The sequence below is a fragment of the Bombus pascuorum genome, chromosome 1 (genome assembly GCF_905332965.1).
Source record: "Bombus pascuorum chromosome 1, iyBomPasc1.1, whole genome shotgun sequence".
NCBI classification, from domain to species: domain Eukaryota; kingdom Metazoa; phylum Arthropoda; class Insecta; order Hymenoptera; family Apidae; genus Bombus; species Bombus pascuorum.
The window spans coordinates 1,154,716-1,179,301 of NC_083488.1; the positions used below are offsets into that span (position 1 = coordinate 1,154,716).

Below are 24,586 nucleotides of genomic sequence, written 5' to 3' on the forward strand. Positions count from 1 at the left end.
ATTATGCGATAATGGTGCATTTTACAGAATTCCATATACATATCTCCGATCGGGAGATAAATAGTTAAGGTAACTGGAATTTATACACGTAGGAGTAGGCACGCTAATTCCCTCCACTATCTATAAATTAAATATCATCGAATAATAGGAGTTTATGTTCGAATAAGTTGATTTAATTAGCGGCAGTTCAATTAGGGACTAATTAAAATTTCGTTCCAATAAATAGGCTCCTCTGATGATATTTAGTAGTATAATACGCGCATTACGATGATATGATAATAGGATATTACGTAGCGTTAATTGAAATACGAGCTGTATATTATTTTGCTAGAATTGGATAAAGTAATTTAAATCGTAAATGAAATTCTGCAAACACGAGTTACTTGCGCACGTATTTAACACTAGCTTCGGTAAACGAATGCATCTACTTTCCGTTTATCCGAGACATAAAAGTAAATCAACAACGCGCATGACGCGTACGCTGGTTTCTTCATTTCGTAAAATATTATCCGCATATCGATATCCTCGTAGCAATATCCATTCTTTATGAGATTCGTAAACGCAGAGAATCTCATAACGCGAGTCCTAGAAACGTTAGTTAAACCTGGTACGAAAAGCGATACTCTCGTTTCAGCTACTGAAAATCAGTTCTTGTTTGATTGTTCTTCTTCGTTTTGGTTTATTCTGTTCATTTGCGCGCGCTCTTGTTCGCGCCTTAATTTACGACTCCGCTGTGTTTCTTCCATCGATTATATACATCTTACTAATAGAATCGGTATCTCGATGTACAGATACATATGATTAAGTTCCAGTTTCGAACGTGCATCTCCAACTTCACGCATAGAAAGCGTGCGCATTGCTAGTGCGTTACTTTTTCGATGATTCTTTAAAAGTTGAATTTTTCGCGATCGTTTCGTTAAAAAAAAAATGTTAGAAGAGATCGAGTAACATTTATAAAGCGCGATTCACATCTCGAATTGAAATATCTCTTGTCAAATTTTTGATATCGCTTCTTACGCGTGTTGCGACGTTGTTAATAACAAATTGTAAGAGGTGGAACGAATCGTTTCGATAGACGATGCTTCTGTTACGCGAAAACGTGAGGTCTAAAGGCAGGTAGGAGCAACGTTTAAAAGATATAAAATATAATAAATGCGACGCATGATAAATAAAAGGAAATGTTGGGAAAGAAAAAGGAACAGAGTGTATCTCGTACCGACACGACAATTCCATACAATAATTTCACATTTACTCGGGCCACACAAGAGTAACCGAGACTTTCTTTCTTGATCGGCGTTCAATTAAATCGCCGATATCGGCAACAATATTATTAGTATGATTTTTAGTCGCCATATATTGGGTTAACGATCACCTGCGATGTAACACGCAGCAAATGTAATCGTAAAGCAGGAGTAGATAGAGGAAAGGAGGGACGGTTATTATTTGCGACATGTCTCTGCGATGTTATCGATAACTAGCGATTTGAGCTGCCGTGCGTCTTTAACTTGTAAAACGTTTGATTACTCGCCCCTTGGGTTATTTCAATTCCCATAATCGATACCTCGAGGTGAAAAACTCGTGGGTCGTTTTGCCGGAGCATTGTCAAAAATGCGCGTGATATATACTTTGTATTTCCATACGAGGAAAAATGGAAATGATTACACTGTATAGACTCGAATCAGAAAGGAGACCAAGTACGGTGGTACCAGGCACATCCGGTGCTACAGGATAAACGGACTTTCAAGTGGTTGTGGAAAATTGGTAGTAAAAGAGGGGCCAAAAAGATCAACGTCGAAAATTCTTTCCGAATCCTGGGACAAGAAACGTTCGATAACGATCGCTTCGTTAAATAAACAACATACTAAAGATCTATCGCGATAAAAAGCAAGCTATCGATTACTGCTAATAACCACTGTAACAACAAACACCATATAGGTCATCCTTAACAGCAAACTAAATTAATTCCCCCTTTGTCCATTCTGAATCGCATAGCCAACAAGAAGTATCTGATCGGAAAATGGTCTAATTACAAAGTAAATTAAATTCCAACAACGTTTCAACGACGTCAAACCCAATCAAACTTCGCGTTAATGCAGCATGAGCCAATCGTTAATCGACTCGTTTGGTTTTTCTATTTTCCAGCAATATTTCAACGAACGTCTGTATCCAGGGGTCAACTGAGGATCCAAGGTGTCGCGACCTGTCTGTACCTGTGCATGGATTCCTGTGGTCTTCTGTACGGCTCGGTAAGTCAAGCTATTCGTCGGAAAAAGTTGCTCTTCCTTTCGATAAAATCGATTCGTAGCACGCCTCCGACAGGCGGTCGGAGCATTCCTCGGCTAAGAAAACCGAGCTGCCACGCGACACCCGCGCCGCCTTGCCGCGTCGTTTCTTTCTATTCCGTGATACCTTATCGCTATCATCCAAATTATAGAAACGCAGCCGGCAGGGAGAAGAAAATCAGCTCGTGCGATGCCAGCTATAGATCTCGATTGGGTAAACTTGCTTATTTCGTTCTGACGAACACGCTCTCACAATTACTGATTTCAGTCTGATTCTCGCTAACGACGAGCTAGAATTAATAAGCGTAGAAGAATTTCGTGGCAGTTTGTTGGCCGTTGCGTGGTCTTTTTGTAGAGTCGAACGAGTCGAACGTATCACGAATCACCGAAAGAAACGTACAAGAAACAGACGATGCAAAGCAAATATCTGTAAGAGAATGATTTTTAAACATGCAGGTAGTTAAATGAATAAGCTCGAGAGCCAACCTTTCTAACGATCTAAAGTGGCATTTTGTCTGGCGATTGATCGCAATAAATACGATGGTTCGAATTCGTGAACGAGAAGACGAATCGGCGGTCGTCGGCACGATCAACGTTTTCGAGACTTAATTAAAGTAGATGACGTTTGATCGGAATACAGGAGCGGCTATGCCGAGCCTGAGAAACAGGTTTAGCCCTTAACTGCTATCGTTCCCTGTTTCGTTCGTTTTTTCCACCGCGTCGCTGTAACTAGTACCGAACAAAAGGAATGCGTTCTCCTGGGGTTGATACACTCTTGACTGTGTACCATTTCGCAGGAGGATACATTTAATGACCGATTAATCTTGTTACTTTTGCGATTTTTGCCGCGTTTCCACGGCCATCCGTGTAACAAGGAAATTGGAATCTGATTCGATTTCGTAGGAAAGCTAGCTTTCAGTGTCGGTATATAACCATCCGGACTTAATGCTTCGAATTCTTTCCAACCTTGGAAATTGGTGCTTTCTCCCGTGATTAATTGCCACGATTTCATCTTCGACTTATCCTTCGTTGTTCGTCGAAACGAGGTTCACGTTGCCCTTTCACACCATTTTCCAAGTTATAGAACGTAGAACATAGAACGACGAGATCTTTCAAGCAGGATTAACGGCGATGACCTATATCCGAATCCTGTGACGTATATTCTCTTCGTATTCTCTTCTTATTTTACCAGAAATCTCAATATTAATATACACATTTGTCGACTTAAAATTAGAGACGTAGTAAAAAATCTGTGAACGTTTACGATTCCCCTTTAACCGTATCTCACTCGATATCATACCATAAAGCGATATCAGACGAGACTACAATTTGCAAAACGATATCCGAGCTTAACGCGTAAACGCAAATTTCCGAATATAAAATACACAGATGAAAGCATGGTTCGTTGATGGTCGAATCACAGACACGCGGATAGGTATGGAACTTTAATCAACTAAACCAACGACTTTTAATAAGTTTTAAGAAGCAATTGCGCCTACCATCCAGCGAACTGTGCACAAATGTTTATCGTTGCAAAAGGACGAAACCGAAACTGTATACTCGAATCGCCGGTATTTCATCCAGCGAACACCCTTTAATCAAACAAGCTGACAGTGCAGGTACACTCGAGCGAACAATAATTTCGACTTAACGTCACGAATTCCAGTGTAATCTAGAGCGTGGAGAACGACCTAGCACCGTTGATTAAAACCAGCTGATATGCGAGCGACACAAAATCAAACTGGACGTACATCGTGATAGTGTGCAATGCGCGTAAGATACGGAACGCGATCCGAGGTAGTCTTCGTGTACCGTTTCGACGGCGCTCAACTCTCTCTCTCTCTCTTTTTCTCTCTCTTCCTTTCTTTCTTCTTCCGTCTTTGTACAGGCTGATTCACGGAACTGATACAAGTAATATTTCTTTTTTGCTTAAAGTTTGAAGAAAAATGTCAGAGGATAAAGAGAAAAGACTGGAGAAGATCTGGATTTCCACCATTTAACATACGCGACATGCAAATAATATTACGTACATTTTTCGTGCAATACACAATGGCATTGAGATTTGTTTCGATAGAGAAACAGGTGCAGGTTCCATCGATAGCGTAACAAGGTTTTTCACGTGGCGAACAGTTTACGGGTAATTTAGGTGGCAAGATCAGGCGACTCGTCCTGTGCACGAATTCTGCGCGTCTTTGCACACTGAAATAACCACTCGTCTTCCGGCTCTAACGTCTTTTCTATTAGATCGACGCGTACGTAAGATAAATGCCGTCTCTTCGAGATTTGAATTTACCGGGCTAATATTGCCGCTTGTTAAAGTTTGTCGTATCTATTCAATCGCAACTTAACGACTTGATATGATTTGTCCCTGTTGCGCGAATCACCCTGTACATATAACTATCGAAGCTAGAACTATGTGACAAGGACGAGAACTCAAAGAGGTCTTTGACGCTCAACGATTAAGCAGACTGATCGAAGAGGCAAAGGAGATTGAAATAAAGACGTGGTAAACGTCTCCAGACTCGAAGCTAGTCTCGTTAAAAAACGCGTTTCATTAAAGTGGTCTGGTACGTTTCGAGCCGTATCAGGAATGGAAACATCGAACAAAATCGTATCGTACATCTAGTCGGTCCGCTCTCGGAATGTACTTGGATGGATGTTTCAGCTAATAAAGACCGCCGCGTATCTGCATGCTAGCAATCACGGACACACCATCACCAACCCGTGGATTTGTTACTCCGTTGAGGATCGTAGTATCCGCTGTCTGTTCGATAGGACTATTCCATTACTCATATGACTGGCCGATTTTCGATGCAAACTTTCATCCTTTAACTTCTTCTTTGGATAACAGACTTTGTAGGTACGTCGTTAGCACGGTAAGAATTTTTGGTTACGAACGTTTGCCGGAGATCGATGATGGCGATTACTGGAATGGACAATGAACTGGAGCAGCTTGCGGAACAGGTTCAATTGATAAGAGGCAAGCGTGGTATTGGAATTACCGGTTTGATTCGAGTTTTCATGTTTTTACATTTTTTGATCAATAAGATATGGAATTTGAGAAATGAATTTACGTTTCGAGCAATGATATATGTATAAGATGTACTTGGAATGTTTCAAGAGAAGGTATCGAAGAAAACGTACCAACAGCGAAAATATATTTTTGTTAGCGTAGATTTCATAGTATTTATCGATTAAATATTTTTTTACTATATTCTACAAATTCAAATACAAGATCGACATATTTCTTATCGACAACCTGTATTATCGCTATCGTTAAACAGGATAACATGGTAAATATAGTTTTACCAATAGATTCGCGTAATCGCGTATAAGATAAAGTACAGCTACCTGCTTCCGAAAGTTGCCTCAATTCCCACACGTTCGTTTCTCTCGAATTGATCAAAATTCACGTTAACAGAAATCGGTCTAAATGTTAAGTATACAATGGCATTCGTTTTTAACTCTCGTTACGATAACTCCCTGGCGGCAACTGTTACCTTTCATCGTCGGTGTTCCAACACGAAGGTCGATAAAGGAAGAAACACCGCGAACAACGACGAGACGAGGTAGCAATTGACTTTGCACGTAATTCGAGACCGCGCGACTCTCTCAAAGTTGCGAGTCTACCCAAAGGGATTCGGAATGAAGAAATCACAGGGCGAACCGCGATAAATTCACGGATGTCCAATTTACATTCTCAGCGGGGCACTGTGCATAGAGGGATCGAATAGTGCACCCAAGTTCCAACGCGAACTCGAGACCAGTGTATCTGATAACTAATCTACATAACACGAGCAGCTAGGCAAACATTTCATTGGTGCTGGTACGCGGCCGGTAACGGATTAATGTTCTGTTTGGCTGGCTTGTCAGGTAAACCGTGCACGACGTAATTCCTGCACCGCGAGTACCTGCTATTTTCGCCCGATCGAAAGCGACGCGACGACGCGGGAACCACGATCGAGACCCGATTCCACAACGAATTAGCATTCCTGCCCTACGCGACAATCGCGCGAATCTTTATCGCCGAATTATTAATTAGCCTATAATGGACAAGGCAAACGATAAGCAAATAGGTTCGCGGCAATTAGTACCTATCACCTGATAAGTCAAGCGATTGAAATTCTGTTTTCGAATGGAGGGGATAAAAGGATAAATTTGTAATTGGTCGTTTCTGTCGTTTATCGTGGTCGATCGCCTGTCAAAAAACACGTTGCTTTTCGATTGTTTATTTTCTTCGTTGGTATTTAATCTTTAATGGCTGTACATTCCACGAAGATCGACAAAGCGACGAAGATCGATTCGCATAATCGGATTAAAAAAACAGAAAATTGGTATTTGTCGTACGCAACAGGGAAAGCTCACCGTATCCGAGTAAAATTATCAATGTATCTGTATCTTAGGAAACTATTATCAAAAATAGGGGTAAATGGACAATAAAACGACAGTCGGATAAAACGAAAGACTATTAGCTGAAAAATTGCAAGTGCAAACTCGAAGATCGTAACGAGTAGATGTATTTGAAGATTTATCGATATTGACTTTTCGGAATAAGCAACCGTGTTTGGACTTTACCCTCGCATTCTGGGTCAACGGTTCGTAAACATCGCGATCTACTAGTTTGTGGCAGACCTGAAACCGAGCATTTCAAATCCCAACTGTCTCCATTTATATTGAGGGATGTTTCGATTGGCCGAGCAAACCGATGATTCGATTCGAAAGATCCAACCGGATGCTCGACCCGGAAGATATTACCGGAAGTCGTTTAATTTGATTGGCCAATCGAATTCCGGTAAGATCTTCCGGGTTGAGCATCTGGTTAGAATTTCCGAGTTGAGTCATCGGTTTGATCAGCCAACCGAAACATGGCGCGGTATAAATGAAGACAGTTGGCTATAGAATCGTTAGTTTCAGGTCTGCCGTGAACAAGTAGAACTCAATGCGCAGCAAACGTTGACCAAAATACAAGTGCAGATTCCCACGACAATTGGTCGATCGAGTGTTTATCCCGAAATGTCGATGTCAAGACATCTTGACCATCGTGGCGCTTCGAAGTCCATAATTGAAGATAACGAGTAAACTCGCGATATACACATAGATTTAGCTTTTAACAATGAGAGGAAAAACGTCGAGTTATACGGCTCGTGAGGAATAAAGGCTACGTGTAAACTATACGTTGAGACCGATCGAGCTAAATAATACCGGTGTTTGCACGAGTAATTCATTTCCACGTGCAGTTTAATTTGTATCTATTTGCTACTAATTGAACTTGGTTTCCTTCCGTCAATTCGTATACGTGTATGCACGAGTATATATGTACATAAACAACGATACAGTCTTCTAGGTAATAATTCAATTATGCAAATGCGATTTTACTTCGTGAAAATTGCGATCTCGGTAAACGTGTATTTTCATTTAAGACGAGTATTTAAAAGGCGCACACTCTATCCCTTAAAACACAGTTGTTACGTAGAAATCTAATCGAGTTACCGTGATAGTCATCTCGGAACGAGTAATATCGATAAATTTCAAAGTACGTCCGCAGGATTCGAGTTTAGTAGCGGTTGCGTATGCAAATTTATTCGGAGAGCAACAATACAGTGGCGATTTTTAAGGTAGTCGACTATTCCGAGACGAGCCCGAGATGCAAAGCAAAATTTCAGCGATGACACTTCGTAACATCCGGTACGAGCAAATCTAAAACGGATCGTAAAAACGACAGAGAGATCGGTATCTGGAATTTATGCGACAAGGCAGCGTCGCAGTCGTAAACAACGTTTCGCGTTATTGTATACAAATAAGCCGCGTGCTGTACGATGAAAAACGCGCATCGATATAAGAAACCCGCAGATCAACGTTTCTGATAACTCGCAATTCCGAGATCAAGCTATCACGAGCAAGGTGGTCATAGAGATTTTTCTTCTTTCTTCATAGAAGCATCGTTGCCTCGAATGACTTCTGTGAAACTACTTCTCGGACATAGCTGTTCAAGTGTAATTACTGTGGCGAAGCGTTACCGAGATATTATTGAATAACTGGTTTCGAATTCAAGGATTTAATTTTATCGGTAGAACGTACACGATAATATAGCTGTAACGAGGAATGCTGGAATTCTTTATTGTTATCGAAATTCGGATTTTTCTTGTATTCGATTTTAATTGGCCAGTGCTACCTTATCGCGTGCATATATTTAAAACACAGGCATTAAGAGAAATTGCCAAAAGATTATCGAAACGAGTTATATGTATTTAATGAATTTTTCTTCGGTCTCGCTACGGATGTCTTAAACATTGCAACCTATATCTTAATTGAAACGAACCAAGACCCTCAAAACGATTAAGATTTTCGAAGAAACTTCATTCGATGTCCTTTCGCGCGTTACGTCAAACGATCAGGTCGCCGTCTCGATAATAACGCCGAGGGAACGAGAATATCTTACTCGCGTAATTTTTCCGTCGGTCGACGACTGGGTCGCGTCTTGGTCGTGTTCGCATTTTCCAAGCGCTTAAAGGATCATGTCATAATCACAGATCCGGCACCTCGTAATTTCATGGTAATAAGTGCACGAAAGACGATCGCCATATTGATTCGATCGACCGTGAAATTTTAGCTTAATTACAAGCATTTCGCTCGTAATCAACCGCCGCGGCATCCCCGTCGGCTAGAATCAATCGAGGGGTAAGAAAAGTCGCGGCACCGGTCTCGCTCATAAATTATAGTTATTAAGGGATGACGGTAGTCGAACGTCGATTAAAGAAACCATCGATTCGATGGATCCAACAGGTTCAATTACTAATATATCGTCCTCGACGAATCATTTGCCAATCGACCGAAACATTGAGAATGTTTCTTCCAAGAAAATAAGATTTCAGGAAGAGGATAGGACTTTGAATACCATCGACGAAGAAGGAAAGACAAATCTTCGGATAATATGGTATATCGTTACGTGTAATATAGTCAACGTGAAACAAAACGTCATACGTAAAATCACAATTACGTAATTTTTTGCCGAAGAAATTCGAAACAACTTGAAGCAATTGGAATATAAAAGTTCGTGTCGTACAGCAAGAGATTACTATGTTTAATAGCGATTATACACGTACGGAGGATACAAGTTTTTGGTCCATGCATAAGTCCTAATTTTATTTTAATTTAAATCGTGTAGCGATCAAATTCTTTTTACACAACTTTAATAGCACCGCATTATAACACCGCATTAAACTACACGATAGATAGGTTCGTGTAAACGTTTGCTTTTAAACGCACGATATTTTCACGTACCGATAATGGCATCTACTTTGCATAAATATTACTTTCGATGTAACGAACTAGTGTCTTATTTTATTTATTAATTTCTTATTTATTAATCTACGTTCAATTATGCGGATTATATTTAATTTACTATCGTACGATGTAAGATCTTCTTTAATACGAGACTGTTTTGTTAAAAAGAATTTGTTTCGTTTGTAGATGAATTTCTACGAACGTTGGTCCCATAAAGACGTTAATGTGCAAATGTCGCGGTGTTAACCGCAGACTGTCGACTCGTTGCTCCGCGTATGACGCGTAACGTTCGACGCATTGGTTCCCATATACTGTGTGACATTTAGCACAATTTCTACGTGATGCGTATTAAGTTATAGGAATCACGTGACACACGATGGTTCATCGCGTATATCTTTTCTACGAATCGTTAATTGGTTAAAAAGCCGCGTACATGGGCGTTTCTATCGTAATATCTGTAATGGAACTTAATTTCGTGCTCTACTAATTACGTTACTGTCGTTAGTTTTAACGGTGGAATAAATTCCAAACAGAGCAGTATCGATCAAATATATGAATAATACATCCACGTGGAAGGAAATAAAAATACAGATACATTCACCGAATATTAAGAAATAGAAATGAAAGCTTTACAAGCGAATAGCTTCTTTCGTCATTTTAATGAATATATGTATTAAATTAACATCTAGTTAACACACCCTATAATTTCGTATCTAATATCTTACATTAACCCAGAATGCTTAAAGAAGCAAGACAAAAACTGCAATAAACTACGGTAGAAATCAACGTTCGCTCTAAAACATATTCGTAATAACGACACATCTCTATAATACGAGACTCCTTATACGAGGATTTACTCCGATACGTACGACCGAATACACGTACAGGATAAAATATGGAATTACCAGTCTCCGCTGTTCGATCAATTCCCAATATAGCTGGAAAACTTATAAATCGTAATTATGTCGGGACGAAGAAGGCGTGAATCGTTCGATTAAAGTGTAACCTAACTCGAAACTCGAGACAAATGAATCGAGCCAGTGTCTTTGAAGGAGGATTAAATAATTCCGATTATAAATTCTCTCGTGATGATCGCGAGCGTGTTGCCTCGTAGCAGCTCGGTGAGAAAAAAGAAGAGGAGAGGAGAGAGGAGAAGCGGAACGCACGAGAGTGGAAGAGGGCCGAGCGTGAAATTCGGGCGTAATTACCAGATCCTCTCTCACACAAAACACATAATTATACTTTCGGTTTGGAAGAAGCCGATGCTCGAAGGAATATACCTCGACAACGCCTTCTAGAACCATACAGACTCACGAAACAAGCTTTGGTTCCCCTATATTTGCTCGTTTATAAGAAGTGGCCTTATTAGCGTAGAAATCGATGTTTGCACTGACGCGATCGATAACGTGATATTAGGATTTTTATGCTTGTCGATCTGCCGAGGTAAGGTGGTTCTTCTTATTGCTTCTCTTTCACGTCGAAGATCGGATTAATGAGATTACGCTGAAAGGTGAAAGCAGTTATCCGATGTTTATTTTATAATGTCAACTTTCCGCCTTGTCACCATTTATTAGCGCGGAGTTTCTACCACGTGAAAAGTCATGATCGGGAAACGAGATCGATAGAGTTGCGTTTAACGTGATTGTTATCGATTGATTTGCAATTTTTCATCTCGCGGGTAAATGTCCTCTAATTCCTACGTATATACGCGTTCGCATTAGTTTGAAATTTTATCGATATAATCGCCACAACCGTGTCTCACCGTATACGTGCCTGTAACAGTCGCGGTATACACATAAAAGTTTTCAATGCTAACTTCTCATTGTACTTCGTATCGTTATTTCTCTTATAAATTGTTTTTATTTCTAAATCAGAGACGGTTATTTTAAGAATTAATAAGAACGTATTGGATCGAGGAAAAAGTTGGTCCTGCTTTTTGTAAAACGACGGAGCCGGCTGCGATCAGTTGCGGATATCTTTGGTATTGTTTATACGACTTGTTGGCGCTCGAGGGACTTTAATTTTAACGCGATTCTGCAAAGATCTTTTGTATTTTCTATATTGGCGGTCGATTTAAAGAAAAGGAAGAACGCAAATGAGACTGGGAAAAAGATCTGTACCGTAACGCGATACAACACGGTTCGCGATCGATAAAAATTATACAAACAACGGACGAATTTTGTTGTATTTCTTTCCCCGGCGTCCCATTCTTATTCTCGCGTTCCGTTTCTTTTATTACAACCGCTGTAACTCAGTTCGAACTGGTCGAATTAATCTACTTGTAATCGATGCTGATCGGATAGTCGAACATTCGGTTGAACGTTGATCTGGCAATTGAACATTCGCTGCAACGTTATATTTGAATAAAGTCGATGGTCTCCGTCAGTCATTCTGATGGTAAGCCATGACGAATCGATATCGTAAACCGCTCTTAAAGATCAGCTTGAATAACTAAAACGTGGATTGCGAAAAGAAGTATTTTAATACGAAGTGGTGGAAGACGGAAATAATCGGAAATAATCGGATAGATCGGAAGATACGAGTCTCTTGAAAATGAGCGATGAATCCGCAATGCCTTTTAAGATACGAATAACCTTAGCTTAATTGCTTACTCGATCGCTTCTGTACGACTAATTTTATTAACATCTTTCGAATGTCCAAAAGGGTAACGAAAAAAAAATAGGTGAAATAATAATAATAATAATAAATAAAAATAAAAAAATTTATGAAATACCTAAAAGCGAATAATTTCGTATTCCATCCGTATCGTACGTACATTATCATTCTATTTTATCGTAAAGAAAAAATCGGGGAATCGCGTTTAAACTTTGTCACTGGGTTATGAATTCGTAATCAGAGATACGTAGCAATCTCGGCTAAATCAAGATCTACATATGTAGTATTTTTAAATATCCACTGGCGTCTGGAAGGAGCTGTAGACATAAACGCGCGTTAACCTGTTTCTACGAGGTATCGCTGCCTTGTAATTAAAACAGCTATATCTGTCGTTACACCCTACCAGCTGGTCAGCGATTAAGCCGAAGGAAAAAATGGAGTTCCGTTTGCCGGCGGTCGTACAGATTTTCTAATTATTGCTTTCCACCTATCTCCTAATTCATACGTATCCCTGACACGAACGGCGCGACGCGGCGCGGCCTTCATTTATCAATGGAAGATAGGAAGAGGAGCCGCGTGTAAAATCTGTCACGCGACCTGAAAGTATTGGGCGGCGAGATCGTTGCGATTTGAAATCGAATATACGTAATACATGTTAAATACGGTACACGTAATAATGACGTTTATCAATATAATGGATCTATTCTTATTTTCCACTTTTCTTCGCCGTTATTCGATTTTCTATTAACCAATCTTCCATTAATCGATGTTCCGATAATAATCGAGATTATTCTGCCATTCATTCTCAGATCTGCTCAGAGAATCGCTATACCAGTCACGCCACTCGACGCTATAAAATTTCTCGTTCCGTGGGCCATCCCAGTGAAGATGTAACGCCTGCAAACGATATCTGAAAACGTTACATCCGCCGTGGATGCTTCTCTTTTTTCTTCGCTTTTTTCAAATCACGAACAGCTTTCGATAAATCGATTCACGTCGTGTTTCTACTGTTACTTTATTAACAACTGAGAAGGAAATGACCGCGCATAGATCGTATAATGTAAAATATCACGGTGGAACCGTATTATTAAGAAGGGCAATAGCTACGGAAGGAGAAGCGCGCATCTGATATACGGTAGCTCGATACTGGCGTAGAATATCTGGCTGTAACTTTGCCTTCGTTTAAAAATCAGGATTTAAGAGAGACGTACACTGGCTGTAAGATGCGTGCACCAGGCAACGGACTTTTTGTACAAACGTACAGCTCGAATTAAAAGAAAGAAAGCGCGCAGCTTCTTCCTTGAGATCTGAAATGCTTCTCAAACGCTACAACCGTTTGACGCTTGATATACGAGCATTTTTCTGAATTTTATGATATACTGTTCGAAGGCGCGGTTCTTCTCGTATTTTCATAACAGTACATCGATTAAAAGGGAACTCGTGTTTACACTGTCAAGCGTGAATTCTTTATAACAGAATAATCTCGAATATCTGGTATTTTAAGAAAGTAATTACATAAATACGTTGAAAGTAATTAACAACCATCGAGTTTCTCGTTGCCTTTTTTCGAAGCACAAACTCGTTAAAACACACTGTGAATCGATATTCAAGGATCGAGTTTGCGCTCGTTCCAACGAAACATGGATTCACACGATGATTCAAGGCTGAAAATGAAGTATCGCGTTCGAGATCGAGACTAACTACTCGCTCACATTCTTCTGCGAGATAAAATCGATAGAGGAGAAAATGCACGCTGGTACGGGTAGCTGCTTTTCTACGTTGTATTAATCGTGGCTTCCCGGAGGAAAATGCCACGGAACGCGAGGTAGAGGATCGAAGAAGCAGGGTGGATCGTGAGCGAGAAAAGGAATCACCGTCTGATTATCGGTCTGTGCCTAGCTCGTGCAAACGAAACGCCTGGAGAGCCGCAGGAGGAAGTCTCTTAGGTCTAGAATAGAGTTGAAGGTCGTTTGAATGCCGACTGCATCCTGTGGCTCGCGCGAGTTCACCTTGCTAGAATTTGTTTTTGTCACGTGCTCGCATTCCATGCATCGAGTCCTGCATTTCCTTTTAATTCTCCCTCCTTCTCCCTGTCTGCGATCTAATGGAGCCCCATGTCCTTTACACTTAGATAAATCAATATGAGAAAAGCGGTTCGATCCAACGAATATAACTTTGACGGTTCTGCGCATAATTTTATTATGCGTGTATTTTTTAATATATATATATGTTTTTATATCGTTGGTTTTTATTGATTTGTCGTAGAATGTAGGTCACAAGTTGTGCCTTTTAGTTACATGAATTTCATTTACATAAACTACTCACGAGTTATTTCAACTAAAGCGAATAGGCGCGCGTAACACGTTTTTCTGGAATTGCGGACATTTCCTCCAAACGATGCCGAAGAAACGGATGGCAAGTTGCGCTCTAACGATATCTCACACAATTTGATAAAATATAATTATAGCGTGTAATAAAATTCAGGGTATTATTTTAGCGTCAAAACTTATTAATTAATTAAAAAGTAGGTACCATATCGAAAAGCGTTGTCAGGTCAGCCATCGGGTAATGCAAATTTTGTTATTACGCGGTTGAATTTAAACTAAAGTATTCGTCGTGATAAGAGTTTTATAAAAGAGTAAATATAATAACGCACGGTACATCGACAGTACTCGTTCAGCGAATAAGATGTGTAACAACGCAGCGTGTATAATGTCATATCTAAATACGTATAGACGTGTATAACATACGTCAACGCAAATAGACGAATAGAAATTACGCTTAACTACTTGTGAAATTTCCGATTATTTATCGTGAAACTCATTTATACTTTATATACATTGTAATTGGTATATTAATTAACCGTCAGAAATATTTGTAACAGGATTGAAGTTAAATATCAAGTCTCGTTTACAGCAAAATACGTTACGAATATCTGCGATTCCGACTAATCGTAAGTACTTCGTCCGTTGATTTATGCATTTCCGTTATCGGTAGCTTCAGAAGGACTCCTCGAAGTAATATTTCGTAGCGCGTCCTTCGGCGCTTCCTCTATTTACCGATCTTGCAGCTTGAAAGATACAATCTGCGAACAGGTGAATCATTTTTAACCCTCTCATTAAACCCGGGAATTCGCAAGGAAACAAGATCTTATCGTACATTTTTCCACCGAACTTTTCTCAGCTCCCGTTTCACCACCGATCCACATCCCTCGCAATAAGAGTAACGCGTCGTCCTCGGTATTAATGCTACGCTCATCCTTCAATATGTAATTAATAACACAGAGGGACGAGTCATAAAAACGCGTTTAATTGACAGCCCAGAAGGTAGTCGAACGGACGTGTAACCATTATCCTTATCGTGGATTTAAATGAAGCCGAAGATTTTACTCGCTCTAATCAGGCATGTACCTAACAAACCGTCGAAGCAAGGCCTTCTCCGGAATAAATAAACAAATCAGCGAGCTAGATCTGGAGCGCACGGCAGAATAAGTCGCAGAATTATGTTCGCGTGTCTCGAATGCGCTGACCAACAGAACTTGCTGCCGTCGCGTATGTTCGCCAACCAGCTTTTTAGAATAGCATTCGTAAACATTTATCAGCAATTGCCTACTCGATTAACCTACGACGACTATTTAACCGTGATTTAGAAAGATCAGCATCGATCACGTAGCGTTTCACCAAGCGAACCACCGTTTCTTCTAATTTTCTTTGCTTTTCGCGTTTCTTTCTCTTTGTAAGCTGCATTTCTGATTAGCCACAGGTGAACGATCATTCGATACTCGTATTTCTTCTTTCGACCCCGTCCGAGCGAAACGTAAAGACACTACAAATGATACAATACATATCGATGCTTATGGTACACGGTTCTTCATGATGGATGATGGTCGTGGATCGTAAGAAAGAATTGCTTGCGAACTTTGAGAGAAAGGTTATAAAGGTAAATATATCCAGGACTTGGATCATCGATTAAACCGCGACTTTAATTCAATCCCAAATAATACTATTATTTCGCTTTATAAGAAGCAACGTTAAACTGACTTTCTTACGCTATTTCGATCTCAGCCAGGGAAATATTCGATAAATTATCATATAGGTGCTGCTAAATAGAGAATACGCGAGGCATTCAACGAGTTTGCCATGTCATTTATTTCGAACGAATGTAAAGTTCTCCGGTTGAATATACCCAAGACAAGCGGATTCGCGAGCTTCCTCGAAAACTCATCGTTTTCCTCGGTAACCCATGAATATCTCGAACACGTACTATTTTCGCAACGAGCCAGAGACATCGACCGAGACCTTTTTCCCATCCAGCCAGGAAGTCACAGACTCGTCTGCAACCGGCTTCCGCTGTCTCCTTCGCGACGTGTCGCGTCGCGTCACGCTATCTTCTTTTTCTGGTTTAAATCGGGGTCAATTTGAAAGTTAAACGAACTCCGGGCGCGTCGCGGATCCAGAAAATCCCGATTTAGAGAGGGACGAAAATTGCTGCGTTTGATGACGCGCCTTCAGCGTGGTGGATCGTACAACGGTCGCCTACTACCGAGCATTCTCCGCGTTCCTTTCCTCGCGTTAGCGAAGAATTAAAAACTACGGTTCGCTTTTCAACTACGAAAATTTAATCGCAGTTACGATAATTCGGTTATTTTATTATCGCGAATCAATTTGCTTTTTTTTCTCTCTTCTTCTTCTCCTTAACTCTGTCTTGGTGTGCGCATTTTGCGTTATCTTTCGCGCGGTAATTTAATAATATCGGTAAATTGACAAGCGTTTGCGATTTCCAAGATTTACCTGCCATTGTCCGCAGATCTGTACGTTATACATTGTACTACACGGCACTGACCAGAGACCTGTTTCGCTATGGAACCGTAACGAAGAAGCTACGAGGCAAAGTTGAAATTGCCGCGACCAGGTCGCCTTTTTAGGAGATGGGGATAGCGTTGCGAATATTCGAAGGCCAGTGTGTCGAACGCAGTCAAGACACGCATCGTCGTGCAACGTAGAAGAAAATCAAAGGGACGATAGACGTTCCTCACCGATATCCCTGGTATCGATCGATAACAAAATACATTGTATCGTTCGTCCGCCCGCCTCAGACAAGAAATTACTTTCCCTTTTTTCTGGCGTCCGCCCCGAGCGAACGACCGACTTTTTCTCACGTAAAAGCAGGTTTGCGGGTTGTATTTTGCACGTGCAGGGTCATCGATGCGTCTATACGCCCTGCGGCCTCCCCCGTTGAGTTCAATTACTCGATAATGCAGCCACACGAGCGATAACGCGACGCGAAACACGCTCGAATCTCATTCTGGTTGCGAGTAACGAGTTACGAGCTACACGGCATCAGGTTGGACTCTGCAGTCCGCTCCACGCTCTTCGCGGTCATGAAGATGTAGGCCAGTACGATTCGAGCTTTCCAACTTGGCAACATATCCCTAGTACGTCTTGGGTTATCGTATTCCAACGCGTATCTAATTAATGCTTTATGCGCGCAATTAATGGTTTATCAGTGTGAACGAAGACGAGTGTTTAAAGGATAAGCTTGATTTTGGTTGTACTAATCGAGCGAGAACCTTTGTTTCTTACTCGAGTATTCGATTTCGTTCGAGTATTTTCCAGCTTTTCTCAACTAGATTCGTTTAGAAACGACGACCGTGTTTCGTAGAACTCGTACAATTTGTTCGGGAAGCTGACGAATTCAATTCTACGGTTTAATTTCACATTTTCGTTGAAACGATTTAAAGAGTTTGAAAGACGCTTGAACGTTGAAACGATAATTGCGAAGATAGGAGCTTCTGGTTTCCTGGATTCTTTTCAAAAATCCCATTTAAAAGTATCTTTCGTTTAGTTATTCGCAACTTTTCACACTGGCTATCATTTACAATCTCGTGACTTGTTTCAACATCGATACAAAAACGATCAGGCATTTAATCAAAATATATATTTCATTAATCTTTCTGTCGACGATCGAACTCATATTACATCGCCACATACGTGCTGATCGTTTCACCTCGCGCTACCTGGTGTTCGAGAAATTATTGCTCGAACGGGATCCCACCTTATCGCTTGTTCGTCGAGCATATTACATCACCTTTAACTCGTTATTAACTTCCAAATTAAGAATATTTCAAATTAGATGCGATTAGATAGTTTTTAATTTTAATGTCCATAATTTCGATTCTGTCGAGAGGAACGAACATTTCCATGCAAGATGCAGCCTCGATATTCGGTGACACCATTTTTAACACTTGCCGTTAGTATATATTTCTCACTGATGTTTCTAATTTTTTAGTAAATGTACGTTTGCAATAATATAAATATCCTGTTACTTCTACGTACATTTTCAGATTGGTTTCAAATATAATTAAGACAGTCGTCTCTAAATTACGGTGCTAACGAAGTTTCAGAATGTTTCACATAAAAGTATTTTATAGGGAATGTTCGAATACCGAGAGTTATACTACTCGACTATCGAGGAAGGCAAGTATTTACAAAGCGTAGAAACGAAAGTGTTCCTATTTTTGTAAAGCTGTGAAAACTTTAATATCTGGCCTTGATTTGATTCAAAATTGAGACAAAGTATAGTATTCTGGTAAAAATGTAAGAGACATAGCTGTTTGTTATCTCGAGACAAAACGTAATACCGAATTTGTAAATTTATTACTGTCAAAGAATTAACACGGTCTAAAGGGACGTAAACTTGGCGTAATATGAAATTTTACGCGAATAGACATTAACAGAGGATATTGGTAGTTTACGAGACTTTATTTATTTAATTTTGTTGCCGAAAAGAGATAGATTCGATAAAAATTACTCACTTCCGCTACATACAGCAATTTCTTTTAACTTCGATCGCCCAACACTGAAAAAATCCATTTATTACGATCTTCTATTTAATCTCGTAATTCATTCGTTCGTAATCACTGCTCAGAGTTGTCATTTTCTGTAACAACGATTTTCTTCTAACGAAGAGAAAGTATCGTTAACGTCATTTTTGCTGGGTGAAGTGTAAAGCAAACAATCAAAGTTAAGTTGAAGCAAAAGATACAGCAAGTAAGTTGACGCTTCGGAAGCGGTAATTTTGCAAAGTCTATCCGTTTCGTAAAACGTCTCGCTTTCGAAGCGCGATGCCGCGATTCGTTTTTTTCTTTACCGTTAGATACGAGACAATCTTTAACGCGTTATCAGTCGTTGTAGCACTATTGTCTATAATTTCTTCGAAGCGCTATAAAATCTTGATAAGTATACGTACTTTGGAACGCCGTGTTATGGCAAATTATCGCGTGTAACATAATGCTTATAGGCAATTTCATTTTTAGGGAATCGAAAAGTCGCCTCTGGCGACCGAGCTGGATTTAAATATTTAATGAAACTGTTCAGCAATGGATCGATGAGAAAGGAAATAAACGGCCATAGTTAGGTTAGACGCGTATCTTAACTCGTATATTTCGCCGCGTCTTCTTCTCATACTGTATATCTTTCTTAACTCATCGCCAGTGTTCAAACAACCTGTTGGGAATATCGTTATTTATAGGTGCATTATCATACATTTATTGTAAGTAGTAATAAATTCGACGATTCATTATCCTAATGAGTAATTTATTACTATCTAAGCTGCAGCTGTAAATCTTTATTTGGAAAATACAAATTTCTTTTTATCGTCGTTAAACGAAGACTATAAATTGACTAATGGATTGAAAAATAACATCGTCTCGCGAGTAATTGGCAATTAAAGATGGAGTTTAATTTGCGAGCTACCATCTAAAAGTAAAGATAATACTTACAAAGATTTCGAATGAACGCAACTTTCCTCTTTACATACATATTTTATACGCATACATAGACGTTATCGTCCGCTGTTATCGTTCGTGGTTTCGCGAATCATAACGAACCTAATCGCGGAATATTACGAAGAAGATCGGCGAAATATAAAGAAAGAAGCGTAGCTCGTATTCTTTGATCTATCGCTAAGCAGGATAAAAGTTCGGTGAGAAACAGAAAACGTGGAAAGTTTCTTGATTGCCAAGCTGCGTTATGGCCGCGTTATGGCCGCTAACTATAGCAGCGTAAATATTAATTTGTACCTTAATTTATTATCGTTAAATATCTCCTCCGGGCATGCCACGGTTGCATTATGCCTACAACGTGCAGGTTAATGGTACATTTAAGCCATTCTATCGGAAATGTAACCAACTGGTTTGCTCGCTTTTGACTGTACTTCTTAAGCAAATTAAGTCAAGAATACGTGATGCGTTGTTTTACGAGCTGTGGCTTGAAAGTTTGCGTGTTCGAAGAAGAAAATTCAGAGAGAGTGTGTAATGCCTGGAAGGCAGAGGCAGAATTAGAACTCTACTCGTAACGATAATGACACGATATTATAGCATATTAATATTATATTTTGTATCCCATGTGTATACCGCTAACTGTCTTATTTCGTCCATTAAAACCAGCATCTCGATGTTAATGGAAAATGGTACCTGATATTCCGCGAATATAGGCGTGAGCAAGATTGATTCCTCTTTTCGTATTATACGTAGCAACGACGGCTAAATTTATGGAATAATCGGTATTCCAAAATTGGAAATATTTTCCATGTTAATTCTGCCCGTAGTACTTTACGAGTATAGCTCTCTTTTCGTCTTTTGTCGATATTTAACGAATCTGCCTATTGCGAGAATCGTTCCAACCTGAGATTGTAATTTCATCGGTGGTGTTGGTGTTTCGTATCTCGAACCGTGATCGAGGCTAGTTCGAGTATAACGTAGTTCGTTATCGCGTAGTTACGTTAATTATATTACGCGTCAATTCTTAGGACGATATTTTTTACATTTGATCGTCGATTCGTCCAAACGTCGGATTTCAACGTTATCTCGAACCGCTCTATTTCTTCGTCTTTACAGAAAACTAACCAGCCAATCAATGTCATTCGACGTCTACAAACACTTGACGAACAAGAGTTGCACAAGCAGCCCAACCACGTGTTTCACCGTTCCTGTTCCAAACAGTCATAACGCAACTGAGTGCTTCGCCTAATTGCACATTACAGTTTCGACCGTTTCGCTGCAGTTTAAACAGCTTAGGTTCACCCTTTTAACTTTAACACGTTCCAGTTGGTGTCGAGGCGTTACACGCCAGGGTTGCGCGTAACGACGCGTAAATACGGCTGCTTCGGCTCTCATTACGGCTCGTGCTAACATAAGAACGAAGACAGCCCAACCTCTTGACAACCATAAGTGTTCCAGTAGTGGCTCTCGAAAAGTGGCCATCATTGCCATAGACCATAGAACACGCAAATTACGCGTGTATTTGCTAGAAAGAATCTAGTTCGTACGCAAAGTCACTTAAAGCTTGTAACGAAACGATCTTGATCGTCGGAATTTTGGTCGGAATGACCCGGAGACCAGCGTTATTTGATTTACCATGGGAAGATTCTAAAGATTTTAAATGTCGCACGCAAACCTCGAGTATCGCTGCATCAATGGATGCCGCCACTTAGAGTCTAATTTATGACGATGTTACGTTTAACGCTTCAGTTATGAAAGATGGAAATGGTGGTGTACGTATGAAGAGAGTTCCTATTTGAATTAAACGTCCAATCGATTTAGGCGCGTGTATACTAACGCGTTTCTTAATGAAATCGTACAATTTTCAAATTACAAATTTCAAAATACAAATTTCAATATACAAATATATATAATTTCGATCATTTTCGGCTACTTCTTTTTTTAATTTCCTTGAGCCTTAAGGACTTTTGATCAAAATGTTATTTGTCTATAAGAATGAACCAAACGAGAAGAAACGTTTATTCGTTATTTTACACGAAAAGGGTTAGGGCGTCACGAAACGAGCTGCAAAGGTGCTACAAGCTACAATCGATCGCTCTAAGGTGGCGGATAGAACCGTGAACCTGGCAATTGTTTAGTCACGGTCGAAGATAAAAATAATGACGGGGCGGTTCGTGTTTCGTCGCGCGTCCACGTAAGTAAATCAGGCGGGCAGAAGCTCCTCCGGGAGAAGAGAGGGCCGGAACACGATAAGATCTCTTTGGCTCCTTCGCTACGGACGAAACGAGCCACGGCCGGCTAATTATCTTAAATACTTAATTTGTACCCAAGGAATCTGAGACTTTTCCGAGGGACGGCTGTTTCTTTTGTATCCTCCCTTTGCTTGTCTTTTCTTTGTCCTCTTCATCTTCCGATCTACCTCTCTTGACCACCGATTTTGTTAGGACGCGTACACTCACCGATGAACGGTTCATGCGCTCTATCCGGGAATATTTTACGCCTACTCTACGTGACATCGCTACGTTTTCGATATTTTAACAACTTTCGATATTTCAACAACAAACGGTAAATGTAAAGTTATAAAAATAGTGGGAAAATACATGTTTAGCTCGAAAATCGAATGAAAGGAGAATTTTGACGACACTAGATTAATCGACGTATTTGGTAACTTTTCAAATTGCCAGCCTCTGGAAACTGGAAAATGTAAATGGCCCTGTAAAAGAAACGAAAATGTGTTCTTTTCGGCCGTGGTGTCCAAACAGACTGACTTTCAGCCAACTATTCGCCAACATCGGTGGGGACGCACCTTTAAAGACAAAGTGACGGAGAGGAGCCGCGAAAGCAAGGTCGAAATCGCAATCATCCGCGAACAGATAAGAATCCGTCGGATCCGTCCCCAATTATTTTGAGTACTCGTGTCAATTTGTTCTCTCCGTTGGAGTTTCGTTGGGTTGTTAGCTGTTGGCCTGACTTTCCTCGTTTTCGGCTGGCTCCGTTCCTTTTGGGTTAATTTGATTCGTTTGGAATGCCGTTTGTAAGGCACGCTTTTGGAGCAACAACCTCTGAACAACGTGCGATCGTTGGGTGCTACACTACTGTTCAAAAGTATCCGAACATTTGCTTATCTTCGGTGAGATGTATTTCTCAATTACGGAATTTCAGATAGATCGAAATGCGTCGATTTCATTTTTTACAAGTATCATGATTACGTACGACGGTAGCTATACTACGACGAGGTTAAACTGATTTTTAAAGGCCAGTAGACCAAACATGGTACAGTCCGATATTTTCTTGTTCGACGAGATCCTTATTTCTAGATTAATTTCCCAGATAAAATATTATAATTCCTATACAAGTTACAACTTTTTTTAATTCTGATTATAACTGTTGGGATTCCTGTTTATTTGTAATTATTAACTCGTTGTTATTTCGTACTGTTTGATCCAAGTTAAGTAATCGAGTGACAATAAGTGTGCGGATGAACAGCAGCGGCGGTGTACGTTCGCGTAGTAGGTCGGTTTCCTTCGGTGCGATCCTGTTTTGTTGCTTCTGCGAATGGTGCTGGCGAGAGGAGCTTTTAATTTTAGAATTTTTTAATAGACAACGTGGATTCCTCGTGACCTAAATTAGAGAGAAACTAGACATATAGGTAGCAAGAAAATTATGATTCAAATACTTAGATATGTACCAATTACTCGGGAAAGCTTGCAACAGATTGTGCTACTTCCTAATGGTTAAAGCACTCAGAATTCGATTCTACTTCTTCATATTAATTGAACTGTATTTATTATCTGTATTAACTATATGTTATTACTACGTATCAATTTGGGCTTATTTATTGCTTCTAATATCTCCCGTCGCATGATACGTATAAATGACTATGTTTCGTGTCCTGTATAGCCTCGTCTACTTGTAATTCGGTGTCTATAAGTCTTTTCTTTTTTTGTGAATTTAATAAATGAAACAAAAATTAATTTAAATATTGCCGGAAAAGATTTATATCGTATCGTAACTACACGTTAAAGCAAAATTGAACTCTTTCTTCGAACAGACGAAAGATCGTCTGCAATGTTAGAATTTAATCTTAAAGTTAAGATTAATAATCCGTGGAAGAGAGGACGTTTATGTTAAAATAATATTCAGTGATATTTATTAAACAGAACTACAGAACCAAATGTATATAAGCGAGTGATATAATTAACAACGTATGCAAGAATCGTTGATTGTTGGCCAGTTACTCTCAGACTAGACGTAGGTAGTGACCCATGATCCCTTAAATATTTCGAACCCCACTCTCTATACGGTAACGAGTATGACCTGTGTAAGTGTCCTGTTCAAATGCCTGTGTAAGAGTATTTGTGCTATGCGTGTAATATCGTTGTATTCCAACATCCAAACTATCGACGATCTTTAAATTCAAATACAGAGTTCAACAATTTCCTTTGCTAGGTGTTCCGCGTGACGATAAAGGACCGTTGTTTCGCCGAATCAAAACGTCGTTCTTTACGTCGTTGATGAAATAATGAAAAAATTCTGATGGTTAGTCATCGTTCGATACGCGTGTCTGAGCGTTGCTGACCAGTTCCATTAAAAGTAGATTATCTTTAATCAAAGTGAGAATCTA

At 39.9% G+C, this 24,586-nt stretch overlaps 1 protein-coding gene across 5 annotated transcripts in view; it reads left to right on the forward strand.

Annotated features, from left to right (window-relative positions):
- LOC132911211 (uncharacterized) overlaps positions 1–24,586 on the forward strand; it is a 154,292-nt gene that overhangs the window by 94,524 nt on the left and 35,182 nt on the right. For all 5 annotated transcript variants that reach the window (XR_009658943.1, XR_009658945.1, XM_060967654.1 and 2 more), the window contains exon 2: positions 2,143–2,246. Coding sequence is in view for 3 of the 5 variants with exons in the window: in XM_060967654.1 (XP_060823637.1) it covers positions 2,143–2,246 (104 nt within the window). In the remaining 2 variants the exon portion in view is untranslated. The remainder of the gene's footprint in view (positions 1–2,142; positions 2,247–24,586) is intronic.